The sequence below is a fragment of the Gastrolobium bilobum genome, unplaced genomic scaffold, assembly GCF_033153095.1.
Source record: "Gastrolobium bilobum isolate Gb01-03AN ecotype WA unplaced genomic scaffold, APGP_CSIRO_Gbil_v1 utg39213, whole genome shotgun sequence".
NCBI classification, from domain to species: Eukaryota; Viridiplantae; Streptophyta; class Magnoliopsida; order Fabales; family Fabaceae; genus Gastrolobium; species Gastrolobium bilobum.
The window spans coordinates 36,350-62,851 of record NW_026897470.1 but is presented as its reverse complement, the minus strand read 5'-3'; the positions used below and the strand labels follow the sequence as shown (position 1 = coordinate 62,851).

The 26,502-nt window shown below is 35.1% G+C and overlaps 1 protein-coding gene across 2 annotated transcripts; it reads right to left on the bottom strand.

Moving 5' to 3' along the window:
- Window positions 1-22,589: 22,589 nt before the first annotated feature.
- LOC133307169 (chaperone protein dnaJ C76, chloroplastic-like) lies at window positions 22,590-24,890 on the bottom strand. Of its 2 annotated transcripts, XM_061507621.1 has the most exons (7): window positions 24,885-24,890; window positions 24,566-24,703; window positions 24,163-24,334; window positions 23,840-24,032; window positions 23,519-23,625; window positions 23,211-23,421; window positions 22,590-23,119 (listed from the first exon to the last, which is right to left on the bottom strand). In XM_061507621.1, the coding sequence occupies exons 2-7, from the start codon at window positions 24,658-24,660 to the stop codon at window positions 22,992-22,994; spliced, it is 906 nt and encodes a 301-aa protein (XP_061363605.1). In that variant the 5' UTR covers window positions 24,661-24,703; window positions 24,885-24,890; the 3' UTR covers window positions 22,590-22,991. The 2 variants fall into 2 exon arrangements, with proteins under 2 accessions (XP_061363605.1, XP_061363604.1); XM_061507620.1 differs by lacking the exon at window positions 24,885-24,890 and having other exon boundaries at window positions 24,163-24,340; window positions 24,566-24,716.
- Between the last annotated feature and the right edge of the window lie 1,612 nt (window positions 24,891-26,502).

The window sequence follows — 26,502 nt, the reverse complement described above, 5'->3', positions numbered from 1 at the left end:
CAGCGCCACACCCGCGCCAGTAGCGCGGGGCTTCAGATTTGTGCTACCAAATTAGGCTTCTTTTTGTTCTGTTTTCCTACAAAATCATAAGGAAATCAGTTACAAGATCTCTGATTGATATTTATCAATTTAATAACAATTCTAGCCCTTTCTATCCAAGATTGATCAAGATTCTTTCTCTTTTTGGCTTAAAATCATATATATGCTGGAGGCATATCAAACAATTCCCAGATTTGAACATTGTTGTCCTCAGCAATGTAATAGATCAAAGTTAGAAGCAAGGATTAACTCTGTGGAAATAAACATAGAACATGAATATCTTAAGAGATCAGACTGCTATGCATGTATAACTCCCTGTTAAAAACTTCAAATAATGCTTTTCAGTTTTATCAAGAATTCAGATCATAACTTGAATGTTCATCACTAGATAATTAAATAACTCTCATCACTTTAGTGTTTGATGGGTTCACACTCATTCCATCAGTGTAGTAGTAATTCCATAGGCTTGATCATATTCTCAAGTTCTTATATTTTGAGGAACCCATTTGACATGCATAGACTGATCAAAAGGTCTTCGATAGGTTATAACTTGGCCTGGTTTAGGGTAAGGATCTTTATTGAGATTTTTGGCAATACTTCCTTCATAGTCTTTAATTCTGCCACTTTTCATACATTCAGGATTCTTATTTCCTTTTTCACTACCTTTTTCTTTTCTCTTTATTTGCAGATGTTTTCTTTCTTTTCTCTTTTGAGTTGCATTTTTGCAGACCATTCTTCTTTTTCCTTTACTTAACTTTTCCTTTTGAGAAGTACCTTGATTCTTTTTCTTTGGATCAACATTTCAATCTCTCTCAAGGTGTGTCAATGGAAATAAGGTTAAGTAATTTTCATCAGGTTTTTGAATAAATTGGTCTAAGGCTCAAAATGGCTTAACAATAGAAAAATTCTTCTAGGTAGGCTATTTGGCTCTAAGTTAACAAGAATAAACATGCCTTTATCATGTTAGTAATGCATACAAGCTAGAGAAACAGTTCAAGTTCTAGAAAACTACTACAGTGAGGCCTCTCTGAAAAAAATATTTATGTTTAGGCTCAATCCTCACAGTTATAATTCAAGCTAGAATCTAATTTCAAAATTTCACATCAAGCATTATCTAATTTTTTTTCATTAAAGCAATTATACAAACGAGCAATCATCACCCTCAGATTATCTACAAATTTAATCCTCCACAGATATCATGCTTCTTGTGAGTAGGTTCATGCACTCTCCAAGTAATGACCACATGAATGCAATGCATACCGAATTCTCAGATACTTGAAGGGAACTCCTGGAAAAGGGCTGTTATTTTCAAGCAACCAAAATGTATCGATCATGGGGTATACTGATTCTGACTGGGTCGGAGACAAAACTTCAAGACAGTCAACCTCTGGATATTTTACATTTGTAGGGGGCAACCTAGTCACTTGGAAAAGTAAGAAGAAAAAAGTAGTGGCAAGGTCAAGTGCCGAGGCAGAGTTCAGAGGAATGGCTCATGGGATTTGTGAACTACTATGGATTAAAAATGTTCTTCAAGACATTGGGATTAAACACGATGAACCGATGCATCTCTACTGTGACAACAAGGCAGCCATTAAAATAGCTCACAACCCTGTACAACATGATAGAACTAAACACGTAGAGGTAGACCGACACTTTATCAAAGAGAAGTTAGATCAGAAAATAATACAACTTCCATTTGTTAAGTCAAAAGATCAAGTTGCAGATGTATTGACAAAAGGCATATCCAGTAAAGCCTTTGGAGAAGTAATAAACAAGTTGGGCATGATAGATATACATGCACCAACTTGAGGGGGAGTGTTAAAAGAGAAGATTCAAATTCTAAATTTAAATATTTGTTGTAATCTGAAACAATATCATCAAATTAGGATTACTAGACACTACAACAAACAAGGGATTTAACGTCGGTTCTACTTGTGGTTAAAGGCGGTTTAAAGCGACCGTAGGAAAAATCTGAGGCCTTTTGGAAACCGACATTGAATTTGCGGTCGCTGAATATTTCCACGTCAGTTTAATCAACCGACGGAATAACCGCCGCCGTGAAATCAAGTGGGTAGATACATATATGTCGACTGTTTCTGAACCCCGCAAAAGTTGAAATTTCAGTTATATTTTATAATTTGGATGAAATGTTTGCCTCTGTTTTATATTCATTATTATTCTTATTCATTCATTATTATCATTATTCGAAACACATTATTAATTTATAATATTCAAGCCTATAAATATAATATGATCAAATTTATATAAAATTAAATATAATTCCAAAATAAACACAAAACGGCAATAATAAATTCAAAATGCCTTGCATTAAAAATTAATAAAATCACATATATGTTTAAAAAAATTAAATATATTTTTTACAAATTAAACATAAATAAAATCAGAGTACCATTTGCTTACCAAAAAAAAAAAAACCAAAGTACCAATAAAATTACAAATATTTAAACCTAAATATCTACTCTTGCTGATGACTTGCACATTGAGAAGGCTGGTCACAATGATTTAGCAACTGCATTGAAATTCAAAGAATAAATTTGTTAGTAAACACATTAAAACAAATTGATTATTGAACTATAAATTAAGAGAAATGCATGCACATATAGTATAAAATGTTTTTTTATAGTAAAAAACAGAATAAAAATGGGGAAAAAATTAAAAGTATAAGCTAGAAGTATAATACCTCTTAGTCTGGATGATTATCCAACAATCTTTTCTCTTTTTATAAAATGAGATTAAACTTTTCACGTAAAATCTTAATACCTACAAGAAATATGCAATATATTAAAAGGTATGGAGGACAAGATTATATGAAATATATATATCAAAAAAATTAAAAGAACCAAATATATATAAACAATAATATTGGCATAGAGGACAAGATGTTAAAAATAGAAATTTCAATTGGTCAAATAAATTTAAGCCAACATATGCAACCAAAGGAGTATTTTAATGATTCTAATTCCTCAATATACCATAAGGTTTATGTTATTAAGGTTTTAAATCAACGGTCAATCAATAACAGAGAACATGAGATGGAAAAAAAAGGCTCTATATAATTACTTACCTTGTTCCAATGTGGGAAGCACTTGCCTCCATATGAAAACAATGAGAAAACGCCACATATTTTAATTGTAACAATAAGTTAGCAGTAAAACACATGCTGAGAAGGAGATAAATGCCAAATAAATATACTCTCACGAACCTGGGTATTTTTTGCATGAGATTGGAACCACATTTTTCAACAACAAAGGACTATACATTAGGTGTCGTTCGCGGAATAAAATCTTTCTTCATCGCTTATGAGAAAGGCCAACACTAATTATCAAAAATTAAAACAATTGTTAATAGAAAAATGATTTAATAGATAGAAAACTGATGTAGCAAAAGAAGAAGAATAAAAAATAACAGAGGAATATATAAAGTTTAAAATAACATTGTAATTTTTGAATGCCGCTACGTCTAGAGGTTTAAAAAATTAAAATAACTCATAATACAATGACCATCAAGTGAAAATCACAAATGAAAAATATACAGTTGAATGGCCCAATAAAGCTGATAACAAGGGCTATAAAAAAAAAGCTGATAACAGGAAAAAAAATGCAATTTCAAATTACAATATAAAGGGAGCTTAAACTTACTTCATCCCACGTTTTCCCTTGTGACAATGGAGGATATACTGGAGCATTTGGTTTGATGAATGATACTTTATTTGACACTGCAACGAGCTTTGGCTGTGAAAAATAAGGAAGTTTTACAATTAAAAACCAGAGACGTGGAACCTTTCAAATATTATGGAAGATGGTGCAGTCTATGAGGTGCCAATAGAAATAGAAGATGAATAATAGGACCATAGGAGTACTGAGACATTATACTTGAATGACTTTTAAAGAAAAACATGTTTCATAAGGAGCTATATGATGAAAAAGTACCAAATAGTTGACTTTTAATCTTTTTCGTGAACGAATATTGTTTATCACTGCAAGCTTTCATGATGAAGTTCCCATGTAGCTATTAGTCAATAATATATTGTAACAAAATCAATAGGAAAAAAGAAGAGTTTGGAAAACCAAAATGCATAGAGGTAATGGTTTACAGAAATGATAAATCTTTACACTCAAAATATAACAATTAATTTGATAAACAAGAAAGTTATAGGGTAAACTTTATGAGAATACATTTGTTAGGCCACTAGTGAAAAGAGCAAATGAGAAGTCAGATCTCAGATCAATCAACTGAAGCTTCAAGGAACCTTTTCCCGCGTTCTTGGAGAAATTCGCATACTAATACTGAAATTAGAAAAGAAAAAAGGGGCAGTTTAATATTAAACTGTTTCATCCTTAATTTTTGAACATATAATCGTGGAATGTTTTTGCTCCTAACCTGATTCCCCAGAAATACAGCCATCAGCATCAACCTTCACCACCTTTGAGGTATCAATATCTACACTTCCTGTGCTGAAGACAAAAAAAAAGGTATCACATATTTACTGGTAAGCCAGTAAAACAAATCAGATAAAACTCCAACATCAAGTAGCTTCTATTTACCAATCAAGGATATCAAGAATTTTTGGTTTCTCATATAAGGTAACATGTAATCCTGCAGCACAAATCATATGATTTAAGACTCCCACTTTCTGTGTATCTGTATTGACAAATTTCTTATTCTGTCATGCTAGTTCCTTATTCTGTCAGAAAAAAGTTTTTATTATAAACTTAAGAATCTTCCAAAATAAGTGTTCCCATAATTCAAGAACATAATTGAGCAGACTGCATATAAATGTATTAATTTCACCAATGCATGCTTTCTTTACATAATATTATGTCTCTACCATCGTGAACCACTTACCAAGAAAATTTACCTCCACATCAACCAACCCAAGAAGTATATAATAACACCATTTTGCCTGTGTTAGAACCGTATATAGTTAATAAATTGTCTTTAAATGTTTGACAATGAGAGCAAAAACAGTAAAAATTCAGAAAAGTTGATCCTTTTGAAAGGCATCACTCCCACAAGCTCTCCTTAAAGAAGAATTAAAAGAATATAATCTGTTATGCTCGAAAACAAAAAAAATTATTATAAAATACATGACCCATGTTTTTATGGTTTGCTACCTACTTCCCAAAAAAATTGAAAAAAATTGCAGAGTAGTGGAATAGATAGAGCATCTAAACATTGGCATCTTGGCAAATGGCAGCCATGATATAAATATTATATAATTTTCACAATGAAAACAGAGAAACGTGAGCTATAAGTTTCCGGAAAATAAACACTGATGTCTGTTTGTTTGAGTGAATGACAATAACTTATCAGAAAAATACATTATCAGAAAAAGATAGCTAAACTATTTCAGTAAACAGTTAGCATTCATCATCATATCTCATTGCAATCAACAAATATTAGCATTGCAAGGAGAAAAATCATACCATGAAAGTAACATTCTTTCAAAAGGAATAGAAATACCACTGGAGAGACATGTGATAAATCATAATAAGCATGCGTGCATAAGGTCCACATTTGGCAAACGTCTTCCTTTCCATTGCACACCTCTGCTTCATTCTCATCCAAACCCATCCCTGTTAGAAACAATAATCAGAACAGCTATGTGTTGGAAAATGGAAATCTATTTGAGGATGGCAAGTTTATAAGTTCAACTCAGCTCTAAAGCTCACTTAAATGAAATAGGTAAAACTTTACCCCCTTGGAAATTCAAGTAGAAATACAAAATTAAGGAGTACATATTCTCATTCTGCTAACATTTATGACTCAAGTTTCGAAGGTTATGATAAAAGAGAGAAAGGGGGAAAAAAAACATAAGAATGGAAGAAAAAAAATGGGAGAAACTTACCTACTGCAGTTAGAACCAAATTTGATAGAAAAATTTGCAGATTGAAGGGTTATCTAGCTCTCTAGACTTAATTCAATTGTTTGTGACTCTTAGCCAACACATTCAAATGTTTACATATGTCATTATATAATATTTATATCATTGTTGCTTGAAGATGAAGATTATTATCAAAAGCAAAAAAAAAGAAAAAAAACAGTGCACTCAAAAGAGAAAAGAAGACGATACTTGCAAGCTTTGAGGAGAAAGCAAATGAATCTCGATTCGGGTGCAGTTCCTGGATGAAAATCGAATTATTCACAATTAGATAGAGGAATAAATGGAATTGAAATAAACGAGTCCTAAGAAAGACGAAACAGTAAATGGAATGGAATGGAATGGAATAGGGAATAAGCAGTAAAACATGGCCCATAACTATCTCCAAACCCTAATCCCCAATTTCTCCCCTATTGAAGTTGCTATACATTCTTCTTCAAATGCTTCCATCACAAGCCATAATCGTTGCGCTACTCGCCCCATACATTGCGAAGTCCACAATGAAAAATGCTTCTATCGAAGAAAATGAATGCTGAAATGCTACCCGAAGCATTAAGTCCTCAATGAATGTTGGATTGTTTGATGAGCACGTGAAATGAACAGCTCGGTGAGAAGAGAGGGAGTGTGAGAGAGAAATGAGAGAAAAGCATAAAGGTTGAATAGTGTGTGATGTAAGTTACTTAACTAATTGATTAAGGGCGGTTTTTCCAAACGACGTGAAGACATCGCCGTTATCTGCCCGTTTTCTTGTAGTGAGAAGTTTGTTAGTTTGTTATTTTCTAATTTGTTAATATCCTCTGTATAGTTCTAGAAGTATTTCTTACTGTGTATAAATACTCAAGTTGAGGACATGATTCTGAATGATAATTATCAGTTTTTTGATAAAGTGAATCCCCGCTAGGAAGAGAGGTGTTTGAATATGTGCTAGATTCTAATGAAATCATGTGGAGCATGCGAAGAGCTAGAGCTGATTTTAAAAGGATTAACATTTTGGTGAGTGAGTTGGTAGCCTTATACACTAAATTTGATGAGATATGCAAGTGAGAGAATCCTATTTCAACACTTAATTATAACAATTACATTAGTTCTCACACTTCTCTATATTGAGATTTGGTACGCTCAATGTTTGCTGCCTCTAATGATTTTTTGTCTTGTCGAGTATATGCTCCGGCAACATCAAAAGAAGCCAAGAAACTATCTCATGTAAATTTGGAATTGTCTCATATTCACACATCAAGTGTAGATGAATTAAAAGAAGAGTTTGATCCAATTCCATCAAGATTAGGAGACAACATTATAAGGACTAGATATGATCGATTAAGAAACGTCACAGGAAAATATGTAGCATTGATGGGTGAATTTGCTACTATGGAGAGAGACTACAATCTCCTTTGAGCTGGAGGATCCGACAACTACAATGCTTATTATGATTGTTTGTTTGATAATAGGGTTTCTGACTTTATGATTTCCCCTTTTGTTGAGTTTTATTGTTATAATTGTATGGTTGGCTTATTTGCTAATAAATCATCCAGTAGTTCGTTCACCCAACTCTAGTAGGTTTCATAACTGGGTAAGTAGGATGCCTTCAAAATTAGATTGCATGATATAGAAGTGGGAACTTTTTTTTTTTGGTTGCCGTGATGGGGTGACATTGATGTAGACGCACTCTGGGCATCGGCGCCGCGTACCCACCCACGCTTGTGGAAGTGTGGGCAAGTGCAGACACAAGTGTTACATTATTTTATTTTTATTTTTTTTTCTTTTTTTAATAATTTACAAAGGAAATAATGAAAACAAATATTATCTTAACTATTTGTTTCTGCAAATTTTTAAATATAATAAACATAATAAAATAATGTAACATTTTTATAATTATTAATAAAAATATACTATTTAACAATGACAATAAAAGAAAATCAAATGTACCCTTAAAGCTTATATAATCCATTTCTTCATTATATATATATATATATATATATATATATATATATATATATATATATATATATATGATTAAATTAAGAAATTTATATAAAAAAATTATATTTTCACTTCTTTTAACTTGTAATTTTTTTTATAAATGATGACATTAAGGTTTGAACCTATATCCTTATATAACTTTTGATTACTATTTTTTTTATATTAAGTTGAAGTTTTTTTTTTCTTGTTTATATTCTTTTGTTTTTTAATGTATTTAAATTGTTTTTTTAAAAAAATATTTCTGGAGCGCAACCCCAAGCCCCACTACTAACTATACATAAATAAAATTTTCTGGGTTCACCACTGACTCTGAATGCTCAATTTTTTTTATAGTTATTACTTTTTTTATTTTATTTTCTCGCCAATCAAATTGTCGTTTTCATTCTTTGGTTGTGATATGTTTTAGAATATATCTAACTTCCATTATTCTTTAACAGTATTCTTATATGGATGGTATGAGTAAGTTCTATTTATTATTAATTTATTCTCATATGATTAGAAGTCGTAATATATTTTAGCTCTCTTAAGACATAAGTATAGTTATACTGTTGATATTTTGGGCTTCATGTATTAGTGTTCTTTTATTAGTGTGTATTACAACATGGAATTTTCAGCTTTATGATTTTGTTCTGATGGACGGAGAAGTTTAGTACGTTATACAAAATTAATAACCAGTTGAATATTCGGGAATCACAATTTTATTAATTAATTAATTTGAAGAATCATTTTAAATTATTCAATCGAAAGATAGCTTATGAAATTCTTTAATTATTAATTTTTTTTACTAGAGGTTACCAATTTAATTCAGTGGGATCTTTTATTCACATTTTTTTTCCATCAAGAAGACTATACAATTCTGTTACTGAAATGCGCCGGAACCAAAAACAAGCCACCTAATGTTGTTTTACTATATCTGAAGGAGGGCAAGTGTAATTTACCCTATCAAGCAAATATGAATATGAGATACTTGAATAATATTTTCAAGTAGAGTGACATATCATGGTTTACACCCGTGGATCTTTTTAAGGAACACTCCATGGGATAAAGATTTTCTAGTCCTCTTTCCTATCATATATGATATTATTCTATGAGAAAAGTATTTTTTTCAGTCATTGGAGATAGATAACTTAAAGTTATTTTCGATTAGCCTAAAACGACATTATTTTGAATTGTAAAATTAAAAAAATTATAATGATAAAGACAAATATAACCCTGCAATAAATTATAATTACAAAAAAAACCATGATTTCCGTCCCAAAATAACGTCGTTTTGAATTTACCGGAGATAATTAATCTCCATTGACTTGAGAAATCATGTACCCTGTATGTTCATGCGGTGTTTTAGCTCTTTTATATTCTAAAATTTGATTTTTTTTTTTTTTTTTTTTTAATTTTGTTCCTCTAAAAGTAAGTGCATTGCAATTTTTTGGCATGTCATCATTGTTTCTTGGTCTAGGTTGATCTATCCTTTTTCACCCAACAAAATTTCCTTGAACAAATGTTAATTAACAATACCTTTCTGGAAAATATTAATAAATTTCAAAACCCATTTCACGGTCGCAACAACTATCTTTTTGGTTAGTGGCCCTTTGGTTGGGTATTGGAGCAACATTACCTATTAAGAAATCTCTAACTTTAGTTCTTTTTTAAATTAAATAACATGGCATGTGTATCGTGTATCTAGGGAGAATTCACATTAAGACGACTATTCCTTAGATACATCTATTTCATTTTTTCACTTATTCCGAGTGTAAGGATTTGTTCTAAAGATTCTATTTTGATTCTATATTTTTATCCTAAATGATCTAGATAAAATATGATAGGCCCATTAAAGGTCCACGTACATAAGAAAGAGACCTAAAATCCTCAAAGCCCAGTATAAGGCGCGATGACTCACATCGCGCATAAGCATGGCGCGATGACACCATCACGCACAAAACCGCCCTTTAACATAACTTTAGAGATAAGGAAGCCAACATAGGAACTAACAAAGGTCCACCGCGCTATTGAACAAATAGACAAAGGACAACACTAGCTTACCACTACTCTATCAAAGTAGCCTGACATTAAGAGATAAGGCTATTAAGGCACGGGCAGAACCTGCAGCCCTAAAACGGCCAATCAGAGGCCATACCGCCTTCACAAGGCGGCATCACAGCCATTATATAAACAGAGGGTACATGCCCAGGTATGAGAATCTAATTTCAGTAAGAATACACATACACCTGCTATTGATACTGACTTGAGCGTCAAAGTGTCATCGCAGGTACCCCCCAGTCTGAATCATCACGCCAAAGGAGAATCAGAGTCTTTACATCATCAACTACTACCTAAAGCCCAGAAAACAGATCAACATAAAGGCCTTCTCCGTCAACCGTGTGTGATTTGGCTTAGTGCACATTGGCCAGCCCATACTGTATTTGGTCTGATTATTGGCGCCGTCTGTGGGGATCTATCATTTAGAACCCATCTATTTACAATCTAAAAACATGGTTGATACCCGAAGAAAATCCTAGGACGACTCTAAAGGGAAGCAGAAGGAGATACCTGCCTCCCTTGAAAATCAGCCCCGTCGGTGGCACCTCTCTTCGTGCACCAAGATAACTCACTCATGACCCAACACTTGCTGGAACTTATCACTCAGCAGAACAAAAAAATTGCCCAGCAGAATCGAGATTTAGCTCGATTGAAAAAATCACAAAAGGCTAGAGAGAAAAATTAGGGAAAAGAAAAAGAGCCTGAGAAAGAAGATGAGAAAGAACTTGAAAATTCTAGCAAAAGTGAGCCGGTACATGAATATTCTAAAGAAGATCCTGGACCTTCGGGTCACAAAAACAAAAAAGGAGAGGAAGAAAAAGAAACCAACGAAAATTCTCACGGGAATTTTAGAACATTTTCACATATCTTTCACCCATTCACCCCATGTATCATGAACGTCCCTATTCCCAGAGATGTAAAAATTACAACTGAGAAGTACAACGGAAAGGGAGACCCGCAAGAACATCTGGAACAATTCCAGACGAACATGATGGCACAAGATGTAGCCGATCCAATAGCTTGTCGATTATTCTCAACAACCTTGAAGGAGGCAGCACTTAGATGGTACTCTGCGTTACCACCTAATTCAGTTCAAAGTTGGGAGGATTTAACTAGTCAATAACTTATACGGTTTGCAACAAGCAAAGCGCAGTACAAATCCACACATGCCTTGAAAACTGTACGACAAGGACAACATGAAACACTGCGCAATTACCTCAATAGGTTTTTCGATGAAGCACTTTTAGTAAGAGACCTGGATCCATAAGTTTCCCTACACCTCATCATCGAATGATTATTGGAAGGTCCTTTCTCTATGTCGTTGGCCAAACAACGCCCACGTGCCATAGAGGAACTACGAGCGCGATCAGAAAAATTCATTAATCTTGAGGATTATAAATGGTCGCGGGATACCTATAGCGTTAAGACAGACATAGACAATTTTAAAAGAGATGTCCAAAAGAATTTTCAAAGAAAATTTTGCGAAAAAAGAAAGTGGGAGAGGTTTGACAATTATACTCCCTTGAACACATCCCGAAGACGGATCTTGAAGAAAGTCTTCCAAACAGGTTACGTGCGCTTTAACAAACCTCCACCATTGAAAAAAAGAGGACATCGTGATGAGACCAAATTCGGCAAGTTTCATAATGATACAGGACATACAACTGATGAATGTTTCGATTTTAAAAACACAATTGAAACACTTATCAGAGTTGGAAAGCTCCAAGAATTTATTTCTAGTTGCAGAGAGTATAAGGCACAAAGAAGACGCGATAGAAGTCCTGATCGCGATCAAAATCCTAATCAGCAAAGAGCATATCCCATGAGAAATTACAACCCTGCCAGAAATAATGATCATTGAAACGTGCGTGATGATCCTATTGATAGACGCCAAGGAACTCCACCGCAGAATAGACAGCAGATCGTACAACAACAGCAGCACCAACTGCCCAATAACGCGGCCGGAGTATTAGCCACCATCGCTGGCGGAACCGCTGGAGGAGGAGCAACTAGTTCACAACGCAAAAAGCATCTGAAGTCCGTTATGATAGTTCACGATTATAGACGACCTTCAACATCCAGTTTTGAACATCAAGCCATAAGTTTTGATGATGATTACTATGGCGACATTGTTCCTGACCATGATGACACACTAGTAATCTCCGCTAGCATGGCTAATCTCCAGGTAAAACGCATTATGATTGATAATGGCAGTTCCGCCAACATTATTTTCTGGGATGCCTTTCGCGCAATGAACATCCCAGAAGAACATCTAATCCCTGGATGTTCGGATTTGATCGGTTTCTCCGGAGAATGCGTGCAACCCAAAGGTACCATTGAAATGTGGGTAACCTTTGGAGTCATGCCTCTGGCTCGTACTATCAAAGTATGTTTTTACGTTATTGAATATGCATCTGCATATAATGTTATTTTGGGAAGACCAACCATTGCTACGTTAAAGGCAATCATTTCTATGCCTCATCTTTTTTATGAAATTTTGTGATTTCTTTGACGCTGTTGTTGCCATTAGAGGTGATCAAAAAGCAGCGCACAGCTGTTACAACACCAGCTTGCGGATCAAGACTCCAACCCAGCGCGATGGCAAGGGAAAGGCATCGGTCAATATGACGGACTTGGACATGCATGAAGATCTACGTGATATACGACCCCAACCTGATAGGGAATTAGAGGATCTCCAACTCGGTCTGCTACCTGAAAACGTTACCAAGATTGGATGACACCTCCCAGAGATGGAAAAGAAAGAATTGGTGGCAGTGCTACTCAAAAATAAAGATCTTTTTGATTGAACAATAGTTGATATGCCAGGAATAGACCCTGACGTAATATGCCATCATCTTACCCTTGATCCAAAAGCTAAACCCTTCGCGCAAAAGAAGCGCAGAATATCTCCAGAAAAATAACAAGCGGTTGATACTGAAGTAACAAAGTTGTTTGATGCAGGAATTATTAGAGAAATCAGTTATTCCACCTGAATTTCTAACATCGTGTTAGTCAAAAAAGCCAACGGAAAGTGACGAATGTGTACCGATTACACAGACCTTAATAAGCATTGCCCAAAGGATTTTTATCATTTTTCCACCATTGACAAATTAGTCGACAATTTTGTGGGAGCCACTGCCTTTATTACCGAAAAGGCCATTTATTGTTACAATATGATGCCATTCTGCCTTAAGAATGCTGGTGGCACATACCAACGTATGATGAACAAAGTCTTCAGCCAGCAGATTGGCTAGATGTTAGAAGTATACATTGATGACATGATTGTCAAAACAATGACTACCCCACAACACCCGCAAGATTTAGAAGAGGTGTTTCAATAATTGCGCAAATATAGATTGCGGCTTAATCCAGCTAAATGCGCATTTGGGGTTCCTGCTGGAAAATTCTTAGGATTTATGCTAACGCATCGAGGCATAGAGGCTAACCCTGACAAATGCAAAGTCGTCCTCAGTATGACTAGCCCTCGAAATATTAAAGAGTTGCAACAGTTGACCGGAAGGATAACAGCTCTAACTTGATTCCTTCCAGCATCAGCACAAAAGTCATTACCTATGTTCAAACTGTTGCGTAAACAAACAAATTTTAACTGGACTCCAGAATGCGAAGCAAGATTACTGCTATTAAAGAACATCTGGCTAAACCCCCAGTCTTAGTGAGACCTCAACCGGATAAAACCTTGGTCTTATACCTTTGGGTTAGTAATAAGGCCATCAGCGCAATATTATTGCGCGAAGACACCCAGGGACAACAACCAATTTACTTTTTCAGCAAAGGCCTTCAAGATCCAGAATTGCGTTATCAACAGATCAAAAAAGTGGCTTTCGCGCTCGTCCTAACTTCCCGTCGTTTGCGGCATTTACAAGTACAAGGAACTTACCAGGAAAAAGAGGCCTTAATGGAAAAATACTTGGAAAAAGTACGTTTGCTATTAGTTGACTTTGAAAGATTTAGAATGGAGCAAATCCCAGGGAAAAAAAATCCCCGAGAAGATATTTTATCCAAACTTGCCTGCACAAAAGGGTCTGGAAATAATAGATCAGTCATCTAGCAAAGCGTTCCCAATGCCATCATCGTGATGGCCGTTACTAAACGCAAAGCTCGTCCCTCTCATAATGCGAAACACATGATCAATGATGATGAGATGCAACCAAATGATAAAGAAACTTGGTTGACACCAATTTGAAACTACCTGACTAGGGGGATTACCCCTCCAGAACCGCGCACAGCTAGGAAATTAGCACGCAAGGCTTCATTTTATACCATCATCAATAATCAGCTGTATAAAAAAGGGTTCTCCTCCCCAATGCTTAAATGTTTGGACCCCCAACAAGCTCAGTATGTCATCACTGAGGTTCATGAAAGAATTAGTGGCCACCACATGGGGGGAAAATCCTTATCCAGAAAACTACTTCGCGCAGGGTATTTCTGGCCCACTATGGAAGACGACGCTAAACAGCACGTGTGGCATTGTATCAAATGTGAAGAGCACACAGATTTACACCACGCTCCTCCTGAGGAGTTATCTTCACTCATATCCCTATGGCCATTCTACCAATGGGGTATGGATATTTTAGGGCCATTTTCAGTAGCGGTAGGAGGAGTAAAATGGCTAATAGTCGTAATTGACTATTTCACCAAATGGATTGAGGATGAGGCTCTGGCCACAATATCAGCTAACAAGATTCACCGATTCTTCTATCGCAAGATCATATGCAGATTCGGTGTCCCTAATACCATTATAACTGATAATGGTACACAGTTTGTGGACAAAAAATTCAATCAAATACTTCAAGATTTGCACATCAAACATAGATACACATCTATTGAACATCCATAAACAAACGGGTTAGCTGAAGCTACAAATAGAGTCCTAAAAAGAGGATTGGAGAGACTATTGGAAGCACCTAAAGGTGAATGTCCAGAGCAGTTAGACTATGTATTATGAGGTTACAGAACTACTCCACACACTACTACTGGTGAGACTCCATTTCACATGGTTTATGGGAGTGAAGCAATGATTCCAGTTGAAATTGGTGAACCATCCTGGAGAAGGATTTATACAACTGAAGAAGGCAATTCTCAGGCACTATTGCATAACTTAGATACAATCAACAAAATGCACGAAATCGCCCACATCAAGGAGGTAGCATTGAAACAAAGAATAAAGCGCGTTATAACTCAGAAGTCATTAAATGCAGTTTCAATGTGGGAGAATTAGTCCTACGAAGAGCAGACATTGGAAATAAAAATGCGCGACAGGGTAAACTGGCTGCGAAATGGGAAGAGCCATATCGCGTCCAGAGCGAGACTGAGAAAGGCGCATACGTCATTGAGACGTTATCTGGACTCACCATTCCACGTACATGGAATGCAGATAAACATAAAATATTTTATAGTTAAGACTTTTCTTCACATTAATATTTGTATTTTCTGTTCATCAAATAAAACTTTCTGATTTATACATGATTATTGCATTCATCGTGCATGTTTTCTCTTGTTCTTGAAATATATGTTTATTACATCCATCGCACATAGCACACACTTCCTTCAAAGAAAAAGGGGGAAGGCTAAAACTTCCTCTAAGTTTAATTGCGATGAAGAAATTGAAAGGAAGGTAAAACCTTAACTGGTTTAAACTTCCTCCAACAATGAAAGGAAGGTAAAGCCTTAACTGGTTAAAACTTCCTCTAAGTTAAAGCGCGATGAAGAAAGGAAGGTAAAGCCTTAACTGGTTAAAACTTCTTCCAAGTTTAAGCGCGATGAAGAAAAATGATAGGAAGACCTTAACTGGTTAAAACTTCCTCCAAGTTTAAGCGCAATGAAGAAAATGAAAGGAAGATAAAACCTTAACTGGTAAAAATTTCCTCCAACAATGAAAGGAAGGTAAAGCCTTAACTGGTTAAAACTTCCTTTAAGCGCGATGAAGAAAATGAAAGGAAGGTAAAACCTTAACTGGTTAAAACTTCCTCCAACAATGAAAGGAAGGTAAAGCCATAACTGGTTAAAACTTCCTCCAATAAATGAAAGGAAGGTGAAGCCTTAACTGGTTCAAACTTCCTCTACAAATGAAAGGAAGGTAAAGCCTTAACTGGTTAAAACTTCCTCCAAGTTTAAGCACGATGAAGAAAATGAAAGGAAGGCCTTAACTGGTTAAAACTTCCTCCAAGTTTAAGCGCGATGAAGAAAATGAAAGGAAGGTAAAACCTTAACTGGTAAAAACTTCCTCCAACAATGAAAGGAAGGTAAAGCCTTAACTGGTTAAGACTTCCTCCAAGTTATAGCGCGATGAAGAAAGAAAGGTAAAACCTTAACTGATTAAAACTTCCTCCAAGTTTGAGCGCGATGAAAAAAATGAAAGTAAGGCCTTAACTAGTTAAAACTTCCTCCAAGTTTAATTGCGATGAAGAAAGTGAAAGGAAGGTAAAGCCTTAACTGGTTGAAACTTCCTCCAACAATGAAAGGAAGGAAAAACCTTAACTTGTTAAAACTTCGTCCAAGTTTAAGCGCGACGAAGAAAATGAAAAGAAGGTAAAGCCTTAACTGGTTAGAACTTCCTCCAAGTTTAAGCGCGATGAAGAAAATGAAAGGAAGGTAAAACCTTAACTGGTTAAAACTTCCTCCACAACTGAAAGGAAGGTCAAGCCTTAACTGGTTAAAACTTCCTCTACAAATGAAAGGAAGGTAAAGCCTTAACTGGTTAAAACTTCCTCCAACAATGAAAGGAAGATAAATCCTTAACTGGTTAAAACTTTCTCCAACGCGCGATCAAGTCCCATGAAGAAGTAAAAGGCAGAAACTCACAGTTATAGACAAAGATCTACATCGAGAGAAGAAGGATGAGGAGGGTAACAACCCTCAAAGGTCATAAACTTTATGACATGACCACACACAAGAACTCTCTTTTATTATGACAAAACATCACATGATGACAAGGTACACGTTGCTTTGATACTCCTTTACGAGCTTTAAAATTGTTTGTGAAGAATGGAAACCTTGATATGTATACACCAGGATGTATATACTAGGATAGATCAATAATCATCCTATGAAGTATGCATCGTATGCAGTCATAAAGAAGCATTATGAGAGGTAAAGTAAATTCATACGCGACATAATATACCGCGGCATAAAAATCATAGACAAATTAGTCATTGTTTAGAACAGAAAAACGAAACATTCATGGGATAACCCATGTAGAAACCAAATTTTGCAATAATCAAAAACATAAACTTTATATTGTCTGAATGGACATATCCTGGGGATCTTCATTTACAACCACGTCCCCACCTTCTATAACTGGCCCTTGAGGGGATGGATCTCGAACGGATGATGTGATCGTGTCAGTATCCATCGTGCTCACAAGGTCCTCCAGTACTCTTCATCTTTGTCATTCAAGGTCATTAATTGGCCATCCTTGACATAGTAGAGATAATGAACGTTATCCAGTTTGGCAGTAGGATTGAAGAGACGCACTTGCTTCAAAGATATTTGTGTAGGTCCCTTCGGCCTCCTTCTCAAACAAATCCTGAAATTTTTTGACTTCATCATTTAAATGGGCCTGCTCTTCTTTCCACGAATCGACAGTTCCTTCCAGTTCTAGGACACGCTTGCTCAAATCAATCTTCTCTATCTTTAATTCTTTATTTGTTGCTTTCACCTCTTTCAGCTGCTGCTTTATTTTTGTCATTTCGTCTTCCACCTTCTTCAGCTTTTCTTCAAAATCCGTGCGCTGAAGGAAAATATCACCCTTCATGTCCACGATACGCTCCTTTAGATAGCCAATCGTCCCTGCCACAAAGAAAATATTACATTAAAATGGTTGAAACCAAGTTTTAAATACATAAAGTATATAGTAATCACTTACCAGGCACAAACATGATGAACTGGTTGGCGATACTCAGTTTCCCAGAGGTTGACAACCACTTGTCCATCGGAAGCTCTTCAATGCGGGGACCTATCTCTTTCCTCTTCGCGTACATATCTGCATCAAAGCCCCAACCTTCCCCAAAATAAACTAATTCTGGAAAACCCTCATTAGTCTTTGAGGATTTTCTCTTCTTTCCTCGCGGTGAGTTTTCCACCTCTTTCTTTTTGGGGGAGGCGACATGGGTAGCTACAGAGGGAGGACCAGCCGACTTCATTCGCGCGGCAGGACCCCCACTTGATTCAGCACCAGCTGAAATAGAAGCAATAAGGGGCACATTAGGAACAGAAGGGCCGGCATCTCCAGCAGCTCGCATTGCCGCTATCTTCTGTAGCCTATTCAAAGAAGCAGCCATTGAACTATCTGCAAAGAATTAAAGAATCCGCGTTAGACATATACAAAAATCAATAAATAAACATGAATAGTTCCTTCAGATAAAACCACAAAAAATAAAAGTCAATTTACCCAAGAAAGCTCAGATATCTTCATCAGTATATTCGTTCAAAATTGTAAAGGTACTTAAGTAATCCGAATCATTCGATGCTTCTCGCGCGATGTTACATAAAGTAGTCACCGTGTGTTGTTCGTAATCACTCAAGTCATCAAAGTTATAGTTCAATTTTCGACCCTCTAATGGTTGCTGGGTCCAGTATAAAGGAAAAACAGGAGAATCGTCTTCTCTGTTCAAGAAAAATGGTTGGGAATCTTTGGCGGGGAAAATCTTAAAGTAGTCTGTAGACCACTTGTGAACCTTCCTTTGATAAGAAGCATAGAACTTCCACTTATCTTTCCCTCTAAAAGAGACCCAGCTGGAATGCGGTCCCATAACGTTAAACAGACACAAGAAAGATTCTGGAGATTGAAACAGATTGTAATCTTGACAAACCATCTCATAAACTCATATAAAACCCCAGGCATTGGGAGTCAATTCTGAAGGCGCCACGTTTATATGCGCTAACAACCTACAAACGAAGGAGGAGAACAACAGAAGAACTCTTATGGACAGAAAGAAATGGGCATACATCATGATAAAATGTCTGGTAGATCCTTCATCGCGCGTAGAGCACACACGTTCATTTAAGGGAATGACATTTATCTCCCATTTGTCATTATGAGCTTTTTCAGGGGTGACATGGATGACAACCTTTAATTGTGCCAATTCTTTTGAAGAACTATATGTGGAAGCAGTATCCAAGATAACGTCTGATACCCAGCTCAAGGATTCTTCATCCCGAAGATTGCACTTGACCGTTCCGGTTGTTTCAGGATCAATCTGCAGTGCTTTCTTCTTCGCATCAGGATTAAGCTTTTGCTTTTTCTTCTGATCACCAGCACCACGCCTAGCCATAATTTCTTTAATTTTAGGCGAAACAAAATCTGATTCAGAAGAGGAGGAATCAGTAGAGACAGACGAGTCAGAAGAAGAAGAGACAAAAAATACAAATTTATAATTGTCAAAATTATTTTTCTTATATGGGTACCCCGCTGGGTATATCACATTTAATGGCAAGGGACTTGGACTACTTTGACCAAGTTGATCTCGCGCGATGGGATGAGAAGTATCGTGCGATGAAGTTGAAGGGGTAGATTCGGGGTTTACAGCATTAACAGACCTATGACTACAATCACAACTCGAGGCCGAATCACTCGAAATCAAAATCGGACTAGTCATTTTAAAGAAAACTTTTGGAAAAAGGGATGAGCTTTGTTGAGATAGTGTTTTTGTTATCTCGCGATTAGGTTCTCGAGAGGAGGAACCTACTTCAAACCGTCGAATAGAGGGCGCACGGTTATCGTTCAAAATTAATTTCTTCCAGTGGGCAGCACACTTGCCAGTAAGCCACGTTTCCCCGGTTTCTAAAGACCTCGACCTAGGTAAAGACCTGGGAGGAGGACTAGAAGAGCCAGACCTCTCAGCTATTCTGATAAAGTTCACAATTTACAACTATCAGACATACCCATAGCTCGAAAATCCAGAAGAGAGCAAATAAACAGAGCAAGAACACAGAAGACTAACAATGGGGAAATGAACATACCTCCAATATATACTTCAGATGAAAGGAAGGAGGACAGAACGTGTCAACACCAAAAATCATAAGTAGGGGAAGCAAGGTCTCTCACGGTCATGATGAGTGCTCTGCGTGCTTTCCCTTCACACTCAGCAGCTCAGTACAAATATGAAAACTTTACCAAACGGATACCCAAAAGGTTAAAACATGTTGTGTAAAACGGATAATAAGGGGGACACGTGGGAAGAAGGCAAAACGTTTTAACTTTAAAACAGCCCATGATTGCCATTAAACACCCACGTAATTATGGTGGCATTAAATGGTTCTGACAGTTAACATCTAATCAACCATTTTTAAGCGGCTAAGTCATTATGACTATTCGACATGGTTATTGCGACATTAAAATAATCGCGCTAAAAGGGTACAACGCGTATAAATGCATATATATATCTCACAGCTTTGCCACATACCAAAACTGCGAGCTAAGGGACAACTGATCTGAATAAAATATGATAGGCCCATTAAAGGCCCATGTACATAAGGACAAGACCCAAAACCCTTAAAGCCCAGTATAAGGCGCGATGACTCACATCGCGCATAAGCATGGCACGATGACACCATCGCGCACAAAACCGCCCTTTAACATAACTTCAGAGATAAGGAAGCCAACACAGGAACTAACAAAGGTCCACCGCGCTATTGAACAAATAGACAAAGGACAACACCAGCTTGCCAGTACTCTATCAAAGTATCCTGGCATTAAGAGATAAGGCTATTAAGGCACATGCTGAACCTGCAGCCCTAAAGCGGCCAATTCGAGGCCATACCGCCTTCATAAGGCGGCATCACAACCATTATATAAACAGAGGGTATATGCCCATGTATGAGAAACTAATTTCAGTAAGAATACACATATACCTGCTATTGATACTGACTTGAGCGTCGGAGTGTCATCGCAGGTACCCCCAGTCTGAATCATCGCGCCAAATGAGAATCAGAGTATTTACATCATCAACTACTACTTAAAGCCCAGAAAGCAGATCAACATAAAGGCCTTCTCCGTCAACCGTGTGTGATTTGGCCTAGTACACATTGGCCAGTCCATACTGTATTTGGTCTGATCACTAACTTTTTAGAAATAAATAAGAATAAAAAAATACAATAGATTTCAAATTTATACAAAATGCTTTTCTATTTCGAAAATATCAAATATATTTTTTATATAAGATGTTCCATTTTCAAAACGTCTTCTTGACTGTTATTCAAGAGTTCTAATAATGTATTTATTAGGAGACCGTTGTAAGATGTGCATATGCATTTTGTTTATATTTATATTTTTATTTTTGTTTTGTTCATTTTTTAAATTTTGGTACTTTTGTCAATCCATATTGTTCTCTCTTTTTTCTGACAAATCAATTATTAAGAGCCCAAGAAAACGTCTCTCATATTCCAGCAGCTGTGGGAGTCCTGTATTATGCTGCTATTCTGCACTTAACCACTTTTTTGAGATAATGTTTCATGCCTGGTTTCTATCTACAATTTATTTAATATTTTTCTTTAGTAAGCTTCAGTTTGTTTCTGATAAAAGATTATTAAGAATCTAGAACATACTGGTCAAGAATCGGGAAAAAGTGATGTCGAAAGTGCAGAAAGTTAGGATTTCACAAAAGAGCAACTCCTGGTTCTCAATTTTTATTAACAAAATAATAAAATTCAATTTCTAAAATAACAAAATAACAAAATTCAACTTCTAAAATAAGAGTCTTAAGCACCTTTTTATAGACTAATTACAAATTGATCAAAAATTTAAAATTTAAAATTTTAAAAATAATAAAACTTCATAAAATAAATATAACAGTAATTAACCTCTAAAAATAAATAAATAATTACAATTAAATCATTCAAAATATATCCCAAATCTTTAATCTCAAATCAAATCACGTCAATTGTGTTGCTCTCTTTTTCTTTTCAAACAAATCACAATCATATCTGTCGCTTTATTGGGACTTGGATTAGATTGTAATTTGTTATATTTCAAATCATTATTTTTTTCAAAGTCATACTTATTAGGTCACAACTCTAGTGGACTGCGAGTTTCTTGAATCAATGATTGAATCATGTACCATGGGCGAACTGTAAGAGCATAAAAAGAATGTAATTTTATTGATAATTTCACCTATATACGAGATGAATCTTGATTACAAAACAGGAATTACATTCTGCCTAAACTCCAGAGAAAGGTTCTGTGGCCTAACTTTCCTTTGTGACTAACTGCTTAACTCACCTAAGTCCGTTCTTCCTTTTATGTTCCCTTTTCCATCTTTCAGTTACAGGTAGTTATTTCTCTAATCTCCTAACCTTCGTGGCCTACACCCGCGCCCACCCAGATAGTTATTTAGTTATCAAGTTCCTCATATGTCCGAGCATTTCTTTGGTACTAGGGAATATATACTCTTATATTAAAAATAAAACAATATGCGATTTAAATAACCATAAAAGGGTGAATAAAATGAAAAATGTCAGTTATATTACTTTTTCCATATATAATAAAGGATGTACTAGTTTTACAGCTAAAGATATTTTCCATTTGTCCAAGATTACCCTGACACAGCTTTTACTAAATTCAGAAAATGTAAAAAATATGCGATCCAAATCAGAATTATGTGTCTAGTAGAATAAAGAGTAAATATCATTTTTTGTCCTTAGCAAATTTCATGATGCCCGCTTTAGTCCCTAGTAAATATAAAGGCCCATGGTGGTCCCTAAGAAATTCAAAATGGACTCATTTTAGTCCTTTCAGGGATTAATATGAGTTTTTTTTGAATTTGTGAGGGACCACAATTTCAACTAAAGTGGTCCATTTTGAATTTTTTAGGGACCACGATGGACCCTTTTATTTGTTAGAGACTAAAACGGACATCGTGAAATTTGTTGAGGACCAAAAATGTATTTACTCTAGAATAAATTACACTAATAAATCACCTTATCTCAAGTAGACTCATCATTCTATATTGGTATTTGTATAAAATATTCTGCATAAGCAGCATAACTCTTTCATATATTTGTCCATATTTTAGCCCTAAGTAATATTTATACCCAAGGTTTCTTTCACCCAGTTCCAAATTTTCAAGAAAATCTCCATCTTTAACTTCATACTTGCATGAGCTCTAGCTTCAGCTTGAGCAGGACTTTCATCAACAGTCCCTCCTACAGCAATGAGGCAAAGATCATTTTTATCAGAAAACAAGTCCAACATTTTACAAGTTTATTACAGATGTTATGAAGTCTCAGTTTCTACCATTGCTTGGATTGTATCCAGTTGCTGCATGTCTCTTCAGTTGTTTGTTGAAAGACTCTGCAGCAGTGAAAACATTTGCAGGCTTTTCCCAACCTCCTCCAAATACACCATACCCATCCTTTGGTTGAGGCTGGATAAGGAACTCAAGCACTGGCAATTTTTCTGTCTCCACCCAATGTATGCAATTAACTGGGCATGACTCAACAGACACCTAAGTTTTTCTTGTGTCATCAAACATAGTAGTTTATAGAAGTAAATATAACAGAATGTTTGGCTGACACTCATTACATAATCATAGTAAATTTTACCTCAAGATTTTGGTCATTGTCTCCATATTGAACTTTAACCCGGGCACATCCTAGAGCTTCATCCATAGTGAATGTTTGGCTTGCATGATGTACACATTCTCTGCATCCTGGTAACAATAGGATTGAAAGGAGAGATTTATGAAATGAAAACCTCCAAAAGTTTCTATTACTGATGGTCATGGATATTGGTTATTATATTAGTAAACTACCCTGCAATCAGAGATTATAATGTTGATATCCTATTCTCTACTCTGCAGAGGAACTATGGATGCTTGAATATAATTTTTGATGAAAAATCAGGAACTTTTCAGTAAAGAATACCTATGCATGCATTTTCATCAACAAATAAAGCTTGTGGTCTTAAAGGCCCTTTCCATGTGCTGTAACCCAAGGGAGTGTTGTTTTCCCCAAATCTTAACCTCATCTGACCAATGGATTCATCATATTTTTTCCTTAGATCTTCTGTCATCAGCACTTCATAAGCCTTATTTAGCTTTAGAGTATACTCATGACCCTAAAATTAGAAATAATCATAAAATTTCAATCTTCACATCAATCATGAGATACACCTGACAAAAGAATGTCAAATTATAACTCAAAACAAAATTTTGCTGTCTTGGAGCAACAACATTAAAGTGAGTCACCTTTTGACCAACTATATCTGGATGATACTTCTTTTGCAACTTCCGGTAAGCTTCTTTGATTTCATGGGAATTTGAATCAATAGAAACTCCAAGCAATTCATAGTAATTGTTTTGAGCTATTGGTTTCTCCCATGATCTTCTATTACAACATCTAACTACATTGGCGTTCTGCCTCCATCTTCAAGACAGGTTTATAAGTACAAAAACACGAGATGAAGATGACTTATATAAACATATTAGAGAAGCACATAGAAACCAGCTAAAATTATGTTATATGCAATTTTTCTCAAGTGGCATATGCTTCTAAAGATTCTATATGTGATCAATCAAGTAGTTGCTTTTCATTTTAGCAAATGAACAGGGAATGAAGTAGTTGCTTTGAAACCCTTTAAAAAAGTAATACCTTGACATAATGGGGTTGTTAAAATTCGAATTTTCATGAACTTGAGAAGTTTTTGACCAAGACAAGAAATAGCTGCAAGAGACTTCAACCGACATATTCCTTGTGTTCGTCAGTGGTCTGTGTACTGATTTTTCTACGCTATACCTCCAAGGAGATATTTCTTATGAGTTCACAATAGCGAAGATATTTCAGTATTTACATACAAATAGCGAAGATGGTCCCATTTGAAAATAAAATTTATTTGAAAAAGACCACCTGAATTGTATAATCAAGATAAAACATGTAAGGTTGAAGATGTAGAACATGTAAGATGTAGAACCTGAATTGTAATCAAGATACGAACAGAGAAAAAAAAAATTATCTAGTAATTACGATCGTTGGCAATATAGTAGAAAAGTGAGCTTTCTGATAATGTTATCAAAAAAATTAGTTGGTAATCTAAAATATTATTGGAAATATTAAATTAAATTTAGTCTATATTTTTTGGATCTGGATCTTTCCGTGTGAAAATTCACATGATCATGTCATGTGGGAAATTATAACCATACAAAATGAATCAATGGTAAAAAAGAAAGGAGGAGAGAGAAAAAAATGATAAAATAGATACTTACGAAATCATAACCATTAATTTATCTTTGTATGATTATGATCTTCCAACATGATCATATCATATTTTTGTGGCACATCCATTTTCATATTTTTTATTTTTATGAAAAAGTGAGAATATCATTCTTTGGATAGTATTCTTAGGTGGTATTTTGTTTAAATTTTTCTCACAAAACAAAATTTCGGATAAATCACATTTTTTAGAAATTTTTTATCAAATATGGATGAATTGAATTACTACCCTTACTTTTTTTCAGAGAATATGAAAATAAACCATCTATCAAATACCTCCCTAGAGAAAAGCGAACTAAAAGAATAAGAAAAAAATTTCCCCGCCTTTGACGTTTGGATAAATTAGAATGCCCTACTCTTATTAATTTTGTCCTTTATTGAAAGGAAGAAAAATGTGAACATAACGATAATTTCGTAAATCAGCTTCAACTTCTGTATTTTTTTTTCAACATTAATACGCAGATATAAGAAATTAAGCTTGAGAATAAAATGTCAATCAAGGTTGATACACGTACACCTAGTTGAACTTTCCATTGGTGACTTATATTTAATTCTCATATTTATTTATTTATTTATTTTTTTTTTGTAAATAATTCTCAGATTTTTTTGTTTAGTAGACAATATCTAATCTTGCAAGGAGCATGTCTTTCCCTATCCCTAGGGACACAAATCATCAAGCCCAATTCAATTGCAGCTACTACATCGAGCCATAAGAATGATCGACCCAAAAGAAAAATAGTCCAGCCCAAACATTTGAAAGAGTACCCGCTGCATCTCATAACAATTGAGGAGATAGGAATTGGGCCATGGGTCTACTAATACCCAATTTTACTCTTTAGTGAATTTCGACGTTGTTATATAACAAGATGACTTGTATGTTTGAATTTTGCACATGATGTTTCTAATGTTATAAGTGATAAAATTATCTTTTACATACACATAAAAATATGTTAGACTCATATGGAGTCATATGAAGAAAAAAGAGAAAAAAAGAAGACATGAGCCCCATATATTTATGTGTGTGTAAGAAATAATTTTATCTCTTTCAATACGACAGACATTAAGGGGGATGTATTGGATTGAAATTTTAAAAGACTTTTTTTGAGATAAAAAATCTTACAAATTTTAAAAGACTATTTAGAATTGAAGGAATTTTAAAGACTTTTTTAAAAGATTTTTTTTACAATCAAGATTTCATAAGATTGAATCTTAAAGGATTTCAATAGAGTTTATAAGATTTTAAACGACAATATGTATTTATAGGATTTTAAAAAATCATATTAATTTTTAATAAACATTCAAAAGAAAAGCAATGATAT

What these genes read in the sequence shown, in the direction of transcription:
- LOC133307169 (XM_061507620.1), bottom strand. Translation starts at nt 24,660, where the DNA reads ATGTCGGTTGAAGTCTCTTGCAGCTATTTCTTGTCTTGGTCAAAAACT. An exon ending in AACAACCCCATTATGTCAAG is followed by an intron (nt 24,341 to 24,565) that starts GTATTACTTTTT and finishes CCTGTCTTGAAG; the next exon opens with ATGGAGGCAGAACGCCAATG. An exon ending in ACAATGACCAAAATCTTGAG is followed by an intron (nt 23,422 to 23,518) that starts GTAAAATTTACT and finishes AGAAAAACTTAG; the next exon opens with GTGTCTGTTGAGTCATGCCC.